The sequence below is a fragment of the Anolis sagrei genome, chromosome 1 (assembly GCF_037176765.1).
Source record: "Anolis sagrei isolate rAnoSag1 chromosome 1, rAnoSag1.mat, whole genome shotgun sequence".
In the NCBI taxonomy this organism is placed as follows: Eukaryota; Metazoa; Chordata; class Lepidosauria; order Squamata; family Dactyloidae; genus Anolis; species Anolis sagrei.
Window position 1 is genome coordinate 264,171,196 of NC_090021.1, and position 13,553 is coordinate 264,184,748.

Consider the following 13,553-nt stretch of genomic DNA (forward strand, 5'->3'; position numbering starts at 1 on the left):
ATTGAGTTCTAACATTTTATACAGTTAGCAACCTTGGGAAAAATACAGTTTCAAAACATGAATTGGAAATACAATAAATGCATACATGAATAAGGAGCTTCCAGGTATTTTAGTGAACAGAAAGTTATCAATGTGCATTTGAGTTTAGAAGACTAATGTCTATACTTGTGTTGTTAAATGGCCCATTCTCTATTGAGCAAGACAGACTGGCATACTATATTGCAAAGGTAGCCATTTTCAGCTTTTTGATAACCACGTACTGGGTAACATTTGGAGCTCTAAAACCAGGTCATTAAAAACATTGGGTAGTTCCTCCATTAAAAAGAAATAGTATCATATATTTTGTAACATTTTTGTATCTCTAAAACAAGAGGTTATAAATCCCAGCAAAAATGACATGCTGCTGAATTACAGGCATGAGCTAAGCAGGCATATGAAAAGTAAATGTGTCCATAAAGAAATAAAATCCACAGCGATTTTATACCAGCTACAGCAGTTGATCTCACCAGGTTACAATATGACAAAAGCAGAAAGCAAGAATAGCCAAGGTCACTATGTTACAGATTATCTTTAGCACAAGAAAGAAACTCGGTGAAGGAATAGTAAAAAAGGCTTTGCAAAATATATGGGGAAATCCAGAGACAACCACCTTGTATGCAAAAATATCTTCCTAAATGTTTATATGATAATTCACTGCTATTAGAATATTTTCAAACTGAGAGTTTTTAGATTAAGTCTACTGTGTTATCCTTCTTTTCAGCCAATATTCAATGAACAAACTGTGGTTGATGCTGACAAAGTACATGCTGTTTCCTGAGAAAGAGAGCAGGGTATTACCATAATTTAGTCACCTCCAGGACTGTTTTGTCATTTGTGCAACTAACAGTCAAACAGGTATTCAATTTCTGTTCTGTTTTCACTTTCTTGCCATATTTTTACTTCTCCCTTACAGGAATTTTCTAGATAATAAAATATACCCCTTGCAGTGAAACCGAAAATTCATTTACATTTGAAGGGCTCCTTCTGACTTTCTTCAGTGGCACAGAAGCCCCTTCTTGTGATCAAATAATGATGTTGGTCTAAGGTCATTTGGGAAGAAGTGGAAATTAGGTTACTGTATTCCTCTTGCTCTTGCAGAGAGAAACGAAACAAATTCTTTTCCATTAGTTAACTGTGTTTTTGTTTAATGAAGTTCAGTTGGCTTAGCCTATTCTGAATTATTTTGAAGCTCTTATTCCAACTCTCCTATTATTAGATGCTAAGTGGGTTTCCTAGTCATTTTTAAAAGAAAATGTCAACAATATGTTTAAAAGCTTTTTGAGCCATATTATTCTGTATAAAATATATCTAAAATACAACAAAATTTAAAGTGAGAAAAGTCATATCAATGTTGTCAAGGCCACAATATGAAATGAGGAAGAAATTAACTGAAAGTTAAAAGGCATGTGTGTGTGTGTGTAGTTTGCTTCTTCAAATCAGCTTGATTTCAACAACTTTCTACACAAGTGCTCTTTCTATTAGCCCCCTTCAACACAGTTGTATAAAATCCACATTGAACTGGATTATATGGCAGTGTGGACTCAGATAACCAAATTCAAAGCAGATATTGTGGATTCTCTGCCTTGATATTCTGGGTTATATGGTTGTGTGGAAAGGCCACTACAACAACAACAAAACTTTATTTATATACTGCTCTATCTCCCAGAGGAGACTCAGGGTGGTTTCCAAGTAACATCATCAATACACACAGAGTAAACAACATAAACATAAAATTAACAAAAGAATATAAGAATAAAATTGTCATGGTAGGTAAAGGTAAAGGTAGTCCCCTAACATTAAGTCCAGTCATGTCTGACTCTGGGGTGTGGTGCTTATCTCCATTTCTAAGCCGAAGAGCCAGCGTTGTCCGTAGACACCTCCAAGGTCATGTGGCTGGCATGACTGCATGGAGCGCCGTTACCTTCCCGCCGGAGCGGTACCTATTGATCTACTCACATTTGCATGTTTTCGAACTGCTAGGTTGGCAGAAGCTAGGGCTGATAGCGGAAGCTCACGCCGCTCCCCGGAATCGAACCTGCGACCTTTCAATCAACAAGCTCAGCAGCTCAGTGCTTTAACTCACTGTGCCACCTGGGGCTCCTGTCATGGTAACACATATATATTAAAAGCAATCCTGCCTATTCAAGGCAATTTAAAAGGCCGGGTCAAGGCTAGTGCAAGCTCAAAATATCTAGGGGGGGGGGGCGAAATTAAGTGCAGTGCTACAGCAGGCAACAACAATAACAGGTACGGACTATGGCCATTCATTTCCGGGTCCTATTAGAGTGACCTGAGTAATTGGTAGGAAGAATGCCATATTCAACAATGTCTGGGGCTGAGCTAGAACTAGATCAGTGGTTCTCAACCTGGGGTCCCCAGATGTTTTTGGCCTTCAACTCCCAGAAATCCCGACAGCTGGTAAACTGGCTAGGATTTCTGGGAGTTGTAGGCCAGAACACCTGGGGACCCACAGATTGAGTACTAGATGTTGGCATGTGTTCCACAATTGCCTGAACTTCCACTGTATAAAAACAAATGCAATAGCAAAAACCATCTATGTTCAATATGCAGGGCCATTGCGGTGTCATGACCTGATTGTTAGTATAGGGGCATACTTAAATTGGCCAATTAATCCAGGGTAAAACCAGCTTTGAACAAAGTGCTTTCACGTGTGTACATTATTAAATTGGAAGTCCTGGAACAAGATTGGGGCTGAACGATGCTTACATGCACAGCAGAGGCTGGCCTCAAACAGTTTAGGACTCGCAGGATCCATGGGTTGACAGCTGCAGAGAATATGAGGCCCCCCTCCCCCATTTCCTCTTCCAGAATGCATCTGAGCAGATCAAGAGAGCACTTCAGGAGTCCGCACAATGATTTGGATTCTACAGATTCACTTTTGCTATGCAATGTAGTTTATACGAGAGCGGCTGATGTGCATGGCAGGCTATACTTCAGAGTATCCCCTGGCTTTCCTTATCTTGGTTTAAAGGGCTTAAAGTGTACTGCAGCACACATTTATAACCACTGCACAGTCAAGATGTCTTCAAACTGCATTAAATGGTCAGTATAAATGTGCCCTAGGATAAAGGCTTAGGTCCCAGATCAGATATTGAAACTCACTAGGTAACATTACACTGAGGGAGTCAGACTCCCCAAGGCTAGGAGGAATGCAATGGCAAATGTCATCTTAATAAATACTGCAAAAATGTTTATGATAGGGTCACCAACAGTTGAATTGAAGGCACATAATAATGACAACATAACCAGGGTTCCTTTGGTGATTATCAAAGATATTTCTTTCTTTCCTCTTCCTCATGGAAGACCTCCAAGTCCTCCAGAAATTGTTTTTGGAGCATATGAAAACTGGAGTGAAGGGAGCTCAGTCCCCACCTACTTTTCAGGAATTTACTATTCTACCAGCAGAAGTCTAGAGGTGGATAGTGTCCAATAATGACACTGAACATGAGTATTAGCAAAAGACAGATTTCTTTTCCACTTAAGAATTAAAAGTTCACCCTTTATAACACAGGTCATTTCATGGCAAATTGCTTTTATTTTAAAATAATATTAGACCACCAGTTGGTAAAGATGGCACCCAATTTGTAACGATGCCACCAATTTGTAATGGTTTGTAAAGAAACCACCACTTTGTAGGGACTTAATCAATTGATAACACAAGTAATAGCTTGTAATGTTGATTTGGTCTTTCTTCAATGTGTAGCGTGGCTTAACTTGAAAGTATTTGTAGCAGAGACTTGACTTTGGAAGGAACTGTAACAAGTTTATTGAAGTATAGAAGAAGCTTGATGGTTTCAATGTATCTTAACTCTTAGAGGCACATATCTTCAGAGGTTACATTTTTAACATTTCATAAACCAACTATAACGAAGATTAAAAGATATATCTAGGTAGGGTGGACAAACAATCACACCGCTGCCACCAATATAGCGAAATTAAAGGCTGACCCTATGTTGAATATGTCAATGACCGAATGTTCTTGGTAGTATTAGCCGCCACCACCTCAGAATTATTGGCCTGAGGAACCAAATGGTGTGAATGTGTTATAGGTAAGGGGTGTTTGAGCTCTTGATCTTCTATGGCTTTCTCACTAGCTGACTGGACTTTAAAATGGTTTGACAGAATGAGTTCTAAGGAAATGGATAGATTGAGGCATACACCAGTTAAAAGTTAACTAGAAAGAGTTTATTGGACTTTATATTAACAACAACTCATAGAATTGAGTGGTACAGAAGCGTGATTCAGTTGCAGAAACTTGGTTACTTGAACAAATAGTTCCCCTGACAGAAAAGCTTTTAACAACTGTGAGACTCCTTAAACATACTGTTCTAACTTTAGACACAGTATCCCTGGAGAACAGATCCCTATCTGTCTCCACCACAGGGTAGTAAGCTCTGGAGACAAATCTTTCTTTTACTGGCTCTAACAACACAGTAAAAATCCTAGCCTTTGTCTCAGCCTATTCCCTAAACTTAAGGCTCATAAAAGCTCTTTTTTTTCTGTCAGATCCCTGCTGTAACTACCTATCTTAAAATCACAACCTTCTCTGTCTCAAGTCAAGACCCTTCTCTCCCTGTGTCAAAACTGGCAGCTTATTTTCCCTCTCTAAACCGACTCGTCCCCCAATTGCTATACCCAATCAGGAGTCAGCTTGACTCCTCCTCCTGTCCTGCCTGCCTTCCAAGTTGACAGCCACTGTCATGCAGGCTTCGGCCTAGTCGACTGAAAGGTAGTTTTCCATTACACCAACTCTTAAGAGGTCTATTTCTTCCACTAAACAGGTTTCAAACTTATTTTCCTTCAAAATGTGTTTCTTTCGTTAACGGATTACTTTAGGTACAAGCTTATCTTTTTCTTATGTTATTTCTGTTGCAGTAAAGATTCTTATTAGGGTTCTCTCCCCCTTTTGCTCTTACACTGACTAATAATATAAATAAGTCAACTCGACCTATCTAAACTACACTGGCTAAAAGCCAAAACCCTGATTCTCAACATAGTAGAATCAGCCTTTCCCTGTAGTTCGCTGACTACAGACTACTTTACTGGTTCTCAACACACTACAGAACCAGCCTTCCCTGTAGTTCGTTGACTACAGATTTACCTTACTGATTCTCAACACACTACAGAACCAGCCTTCCCTGTAGTTCGCTGACTACAGACTAACTATTTTAAAATGGCTGCCCTGCCAAGTGGCAGTTGGCTCTGCCCCCTTTTTATGGTAACTCAGCTCAGAGTGAGCTAAGCTGGCTACCATCCCACAGTTATGCTATTCTATATACTTACCGTTTTAAACACTTATCTATAAATTACACATAACTGCAGATTAAAATTAACACTTCACCACAGTATATAATTTATTAGATGAAGAAATCACATTTTAATAGTTATTCACTATTTCCCTGATCAAATTGTATGGTCTTATTCACAAGTGAAATACCTGAAAAATATTTTATTGTTTAGTTTTATTTTGGTAAATCTCAGTAGCTGAATTGAAGAGCTCATGAAAAGCAATTGTATATTTAATTTCCCCCATGTTTTTACCCTGATATAAATCACCCCTATAAAGTTGTGAATTATTTCCATGAAGGGAAACATGAAAATCACACATTGGCTCCCACTAGTATCCCTTTCTCATATTCAGTTTTGAATCATTGCCTCTAGGAAGGGAAATGTTTTAAGGACAAATGGTTAACTCCTTTTTCCTAATGTAAATGCCTGTCTTCATAGCAGCTACATATGTCTTACCACGTGTGTGTGTGTGGAGCAGAAGTTTTAAATCATAGATCTTTTCCTGATCTTTCGACAGTGAGAATAAGAGGAACAGGAGGGAGAAGTTAAGAGTATTCATAGTCATGTTATTTAAGAGTTGACTTCAACCTTTGGCAACTCTATAAAAGAGAGACCTTCAAGACCCACAGTCATTCACTGCTCTGATCAGATGTTGTAAATTCAGGGCCCTGATTAACTCAATCTACCTATAGCAGGCATGTGCAAACTTTGGCCCTCTAGATGTTTTGGACTTCAACTCTCAGAAATCCCAGTCAGTTTACTGGCTGTTAAGAAGTGTGAGAGTTGAAATCTATATAGTCTTTTCCTACAACTTTCCACTCTACAAGCACCATATTTTTCCATGTTGTCACACAATGTGTCCAGGGTACAATAGAATTAGTTATCATAGGTCTACACTGGTTCAGACCACCCATGTTTGACCATAACGTTTGGGGTTATCTGGTTTTATCCCATACTATGAAAAGTTGAGGAATGCTCCAGAGTTTGGTGAAACTCCAGGGCAGGCCTGCACTTTGAGGCTAGTGTGGACAGTTGGAGGCATGTTTCCTGATTTGCTCTAAGACCCATTCATTTGTCTTTTTAGCAACCCCATGATATCCATTGAAGTCTTCTGCACACTATACAGTGATACTTTGACTTAAGCATTTAATTTGTTCCATGACTGTGTTCTTAAGTCAAAAGATTCTTATCTCAAAGCAAATTTTCCCATTGATATGCATTTTCTTCATACTGTAATTCCAGTCTCCCTCTCTTGCTCTTTCTCTCCCTCTTTCTCTTCTTGAAGCAAAACATAGAGTACTCACTGTTTGGCTGAGGCTCTGCTGCACCAGAGTGGACTGCAATCTCTGGAGTAGAATTTCCAGATTGGACTCCTCTCAGAACATTCAGGGGAAGTAATCCCATGGAGCTGGAGTTTCTGTTTTGCAGGATGAGGAGCCAGAGCTGCTCTGGCTAGGAATCCAGTTCAGGATTTGTTTCCCTCTGCCTTGCTATTAGAACTGGTTTAGGGGGCAAAGAGGTCTCTTTTGCCTTGTTTGTATGCCAGTGTTTGGATGTCAAAATGTCACTCTAGGCCGAGTGAGGATTTTAAAGTTTAAACATACTTATGTTGGGACATTCTTATATAGAGGTTCTACTGTATTTAAAATACATACATTTTCTTCCTGTAAACTTTCTTGACTGTCTGGTTTTTTGGGGGGTTTTTTTTGGGGGGGGGGGTTAGAAATGCTCAGACTTAATTTCACTTGGTGATTATGGCTGAGGCAATAAGACATTTTTCATGGAAGACACAAGGTAGTACAGAAAAGTCTATGAAATATCAGCACCTTTTACCTCTGATATTCACAAAACGCCAATCAGAGCCTCCCATTAGCCTTAATTTATTTTTTCCCTATGTGATTTGAAATGCCTTTGTTCCACTTCTTGCTATTCTTATATGTGCTGACTATTTCAAGCATTTTTCTTATTTTATACTATTATCTTTACTGATAATTTACATGTCCACTTGCACACACTTTTATTTGCATATACTGTAGAAAATTTCATTACCTAGTATTTATGATAAATTGAACATTTTCCCCACTGGAAAAATATCATGGCTTATAACTGCTTGTTTTATAAACAGTGTTGTTTTCAGATTCAACTTTTTATTTAATCATAATCACAGTGTTATTACTAACATCTTGGGAGCAACAAAATAAAACTAAACACCTTAAAGTCCTATTGATTTTGCTGAGGGAATTATGCAAATTTTTAAAGTAGAATAAACCTAATGGAACATGCAGAGGTCTATTTTAAAATGTTTAAATTCTGTGAATAGATCAGGGTGAGGAGCATGTCTAGATAATTTGTACTTCAAATCTACGTATCATTGCTCATACTGGGCAAAGGTGACAGGAAATTCACATTCAACCAACTGGACAAACCTAAAACTCCGTCTTTCTTCCCACTCCATGTATTTAACAGCTTAAGATGACCTTTCTTTCAATTCATTCGTCTAGACTCTAAATGCTTTCCAGAAACTCTGGAAAAGAATTTAAAGAAGGAAGTGTCCACATACTGTTAGCCAGCAACTTCCAGCAACCCAGATTAACACAGGAATGATGAGACTTGTGGTAAAAGAAGTACTATGAGACCACTCAGTTATACTGTCTGAACTAGAGGGATCCGACAAGTTAATGGTTGTGTCAGCACTAATTTTCATGTCTGCACCTTTCTTGAACATAGACAGTATTTTCCTTTTGAAATAATTCCATGTAAATGGGTATTATGGGAATGAATTTGCCTAGATATGCAACTGTCAGAGTTTAATGGACTCTTGTATCTTGAAATAGCAGGTGACACCAGATTATGTCTAATCACATATAGAATATCTGGTTTGAGTATTGTCAATGTTGGCAATATATCAACCTTGAAGCATGTTGTACAAATATGGGTGAAAATTATTTATTTACTATGGTTTTATGTTTGTTTGGTGTTATATTTCTTTTCTTTTTTTAAAAAAATCTAAGTATTGTCAAAGTATTTCAAAATGCAGGATGACACTAATCTATCTAGATCCACCACAAGACAGCAGAAGCTAACCTTACAGCTAACCTTACAGGCTGCATCCAATGCAACCTGTGTTACTAGCTTTACATACAGTAATAGTTAAACTCCATTAAAAGAATAGATCTTCAGGAACTGCAATAGACAACAAATGCCACCCAAGCTTAATTTTAGAGAAGTCTATGTTCAATAACAACAGCAGATACCAGATCGGTAAGTGGTGCATATTTACCCTTTTATCTCTTTCAAGTAATCTCATATTTCTTTGAGGGGGGATCTGTCCATAATATACTGTGTTGTTGCATACACAGTGATATTATGACATATACACTTTATGGTCTAGTCAAAGTCTACAATAGCAGTGATATCTCTGAAATGCAGACAACTAGGTTATTAATGCACCATAAAGCAAACTGCATCAAAAATAAAAATCATTTCTGTCTGCAACCCCTCATATTCAGTGGCTCCTGGCAGCTTACTCTACTATAAAAGAAAATTATAGCTTCCATTTAAAAGCCACATGGATCTTGTTCAAAAGGCAGTTATTCAAGCTTAAAAGCTGCATGTACCTAGACTGGAATATAGCAGTTGGATCCACTGTATCACTGTGCTCAAAAATACAATTTAAACAACAATGATGAGTTGATAAACTATGCAAAGCAACCATATTGATGAACAGTACAGTGAAAAATGTTTCAGTTGCCCAGAAATACCTTTTCATGGTAGTAAATTACGTTTAGATCAATTCTCATAATACATTTGATTTCCATAGTTGCCAAAGATAAATCTGACAGGTTAACCCTAACAGAGCCCAGACTCAAGTGCTGGCTACACTTGGGCAACTGTCAAGAAATATTAATAGTGTCTACTCTTTTTATCAATTTGTTGGAAGAACAGACCCACCTCGGCAGATGGTCCCATTCCCTACATATCCAGGTTTGCAGGTGCAGCTATGTCCCCTGACGTTGTTAGTACAGATTGCATTCTCATCACAGTTGTGCTGTCCGCTGTCACATTCATCACGCTCTACAAGAAAACAATGCAAAAGAAAATGAAGGAGAACAGTGGAAAAAAATAATTTTTCAGCCCAATGCTCTGACATTTGAAAGGCTAGATATAACTAATGACTGGATTACTACAATGGCTGAACACAGCAGAAGATACATTAGTTGGAGGAACCTGACATTGGCCATTTCTATTCCAGGTATTGACTCATGGCATATCAACTCATACATTTTAGAAGATGAGAGAATGCTACTTTTGATAACAATAAAGAATTACTAGGAGAAAATACTACACAGTGATGAACATTTAGATGTTTGTTCCATAGCAACACATAATTTAAATGTTAGTGCTGCTATATGGTTCTCACTAAAGTATAGCAATCAGTTTATAATTGTTTCTCCAAGAACATATCTACACTGCAGATAGGCCTTGTTTATACTTAAGGGGGAGGTAAGGATGGAATAGATCTGTGGGATCTACTTCTTGATATGCTTACTTTTGAGGACACAAGTAGCTGGGGGGGGGGGGGGGTAATAGTGTTTTAAATAGCTATAGTATGCCATTTGGTTCAAGATAAATATAGAGCTAAGAGAAGGAGGAGCTATGTCTGTAAGCCTAAGATAGAGTTGGTGTGCATGAGATGGTGATTCCTATTCCTGTTCCATCCAAATTTACCCATTTCTCAATCTAGCTGTTTGAGAAATAGCCACTGTTTTGATTTTTTGGCATCTGAACTGAAGAGTTGTTATCTCTGTATATGAGAGCAAGGTTGAGAGGGAGTAGAATCACATCTTGGTGACTAAGAAGATCAAATTATAAAGACATAACTATCAGCTATGTCTTAGAGTCATTGACGCTAACCCTCTGCTTATTGTAGGATCTCCAGCTAAAGCATTTTCTGCTGTAGTTGTTCAGTCTCTTCTTTGAAGAAGTCCAGAGAAGGAGACCCGGCTTTCTCTCTAAGCATTTGGTTCCATTGCTGAGCTGCTCTTATTTACAAGGTGTTCCTGCTAATGTTCCATAGCTTAAATTCATTAGTCTTACAGTCTTGGAAAGCAGAGAACAAACCTATCTCATTCCAAATTCAGCATGAGATATATAGGGCATAAGATAGGGATGTGTGAATTTGCCTTCCTCCCTCTTTACTCCTGATATGGATCACTAAACTAACAATTATATATTCTTTCCTATGCTCCTTTATGAAATAGTACTCTGAAATTGATGGTGTGTGTTTTTGATGGACCGACCATCACCTGATCAGGTTTAGACTAATTGAGCCCCCGAACTTCTGCAGGGGTGGTGGACCCATTAAAATGGTCCACCCCAGGAAACTTATGGATCCTAATGGATTCGTGACAGCTCTTGGGGAGTTTCCTGCCTCCTCGGTAAGTGATTCTGTCGATGCTCTGGTCTCCCTCTGGAACAGAACATCCCCTCTCGAGTAACCAAGCTAAAACAGCTCCTTGGTTTACTGAGCACCTGGCAGCAATGAAGCGAAAGAAGAGAAGACTAGAGGGCGTGTGGCAGTGGAAGCGTAGTGGATCAGCCCAAACACGTCTAGATGCCTTCCTAAGGCACTATGATGCGGCAATAAAAGCCGCACAGAAATCTTTTGTTGCTGCCAATATTGCGTCCACAAAGAACCGTCCGGCTGAGTTGTTCCGAGTTGTCAGAGGGCTGTTAAACCCGCCTCAGAGCGAGATCCCCGACAACTCAGCAACTCGCTGTGAAGCATTTGTACAGTTCTTTGCAGACAAAGTTGCTCTGATCTGTTCTGACTTCGACGCCACATTAACGGCAGTCTCTGAGGATGTAACAAGAGCACCTGTTTGTCCGGTTTTGATGGATTCATTTCAATTGGGTCAGCTCAAGGATGTGAATAGGATCCTTGGAGAGGCGAGGCCAACCACATGCATCCTAGACCCCTGCCCATCTTCCTGTTGAAGGAAGCCAGAGGGGGTTTGGCAGAGTGGGTTAAGGTGGTGGTTAATGTCCTCCCTACAGGAAGGCAAGATTCCAGCCAGCCTAAAACAGGCTGTTATAAAACCGCTTTTGAAAAAAACATCACTGGACCCCACTCAATTAGTCAACTATCAGCCAGTATCAATCTCCCCTACTTGGGCAAAGTCATGGAACGTGTGGTGACTTCACAACTCCAGGGGTTCCTGGTAGACACTGATTATCTTGATCTGGCACAGTCTGGCTTTAGGCCAAGACATGGTACTGAAACAGCCTTGGTCGCCTTAGTAGATGATCTACGCTGGGAGCTAGACAGGGGGTGTGTGTCCCTGTTAGTTCTGCTGGACCTCTCAGCGGCCTTCAATACCGTTGACCATGGTATCCTTCTGAGACGCCTCACAGAAATGGGACTCGGGGGTAATGCTTTGCAGTGGCTTCGGTCCTTTCTGGAGGGACGGTCCCGGAAGGTGTTATTGGGTGACACCTGTTCGGCTCCACAACCGTTGTTTTGTGGAGTCCCTCAGGGATCAGTACTGTCCCTGATGTTATTTAACATCTACATGAAGCCGCTGGGGGAGATCATCCGGAGTTTCAGACTAAGGTGTTGTCTGTATGCAAATGATGTCCAAATCTGTCACTCCTTCCCACCTGTTACTAAGGAGGCTATTCAGACCTTGAATAGGTGCTTGGCTGCTGTGTTGGACTGGATGAGGGCTAACAAATTGAAATTAAATCCAGACAAGACAGATGTCCTCCTGGTCAGTCAAAAGTCCAAACAGGGCATAGAGTTACAGCCTGTGTTGGATGGGGTTACACTCCCCCTGAAGACACAGGTTTGCAGCTTGGGAGTGATCCTGGATTCATTACTGAGCCTGGAACCCCAGGTTTTGGAGGTGGCCAGGGGAGCTTTTGTACAGTTAAAGCTTGTGCATCAGTTGCGCCCGTACCTTGGGCAGTCTGCTTGGCCATGGTGGTCCATGTTCTGGTTACTTCCCAAATAGATTATTGCAACACACTCTACGTGGGGTTGTCTTTGAAGACTGTTCGGAGACTTCGACTAGTCCAATGGGCAGCAGCCAGATTACTCACTGGAGCACCATACAGGGAGCATACCAGCCCCCTGTTGTGTCAGCTCCACTAGCTGCTGGTACACCTCTGAGCACAATTCAAAGTGCTGGTCTTGGCCTATAAAACCCTATACGGCTCTGGCCCAGCTTACTTATCTGAACGTATCTCTCTCTACGTTGCACCTCGTAATTTAAGATCTACTGTAGAGGCCCTGCTCTCGGTCCCACCAGCATCTCAAACGCATCTGGTGGGGATGAGGGACAGGGCCTTCTCGGTGGTGACCCCCACTTATGGAATCCGCTCCCCAGTGAGATTAGATCGCTGTCCTCCCTCCTTACTTTTAGGAAGACACTAAAGATGTGGTTTTGGAGCCAGGCCTTTGGCTAGTGGGCACAGCAGCACTTTAGGCACTGAACTTGGACAATAGGATTGTCTGAAAATTGGAAATGGCTTTATGACCTGTGATTATGTGATTTGTTCTATGTGATTATGTAATTTTAATTAATATCACTGTTTAATTGTTATGTAATGCATTTTATATTGCTGTTTTATATTGTTGTTTTGATACTGTTGGCATTGAATTGTTGCCTGTGTTAGCTGCCCTGAGTCCCCCCTCGGGGGTGAGAAGGGTGGGGTAGAAATGGTCTAAATAAATAAATAAGGGCAAAGAGTTAACACTTCAACCTCGTATAATAAAGTTATATTCAGATCCCTATGCTTACATTTGATTAAGGAAAAATGGGCTCACTGATACCTGTGTCTTGGAATAAAAACTTGGAAACTTGTTTTTGCTTTGTTATTGTTGTTTCAGAAGAATGAATAGAATGATTTCCTGAAGTGATCATCCCACCCTTGTTCAATTGTGGATAGCTTCAATCTGCCAATGTATTAATTCTTCTGAAATGTAAATTCTCAAGCTCTGCTTTAAAGTAATTTGTAGATTGACCTTGAATCTCACTGGTACAAACTGAACCTTTTATTCAGGACAACATGCTGGCCTTCAATCATCAATAGTTCAGGGATTACAGATTTTGTTTACAACTGGAATAAATCTTCAAAGTGGGATTCAGAGTGAATCTCCCCAGCTTTTCACATTCCCCCTGCTATTCACAGTTTTGATTACT

The 13,553-nt window shown here is 40.0% G+C and overlaps 1 protein-coding gene across 2 annotated transcripts in view; it reads right to left on the reverse strand.

Moving 5' to 3' along the window:
* The window catches only part of NELL1 (neural EGFL like 1), a 604,942-nt gene that overhangs the window by 217,179 nt on the left and 374,210 nt on the right, over nucleotides 1-13,553 (reverse strand). For both annotated transcript variants that reach the window (XM_060765757.2, XM_060765749.2), the window contains exon 14: nucleotides 9,301-9,423. In XM_060765757.2, coding sequence (XP_060621740.1) covers nucleotides 9,301-9,423 — 123 coding nt within the window. The remainder of the gene's footprint in view (nucleotides 1-9,300; nucleotides 9,424-13,553) is intronic.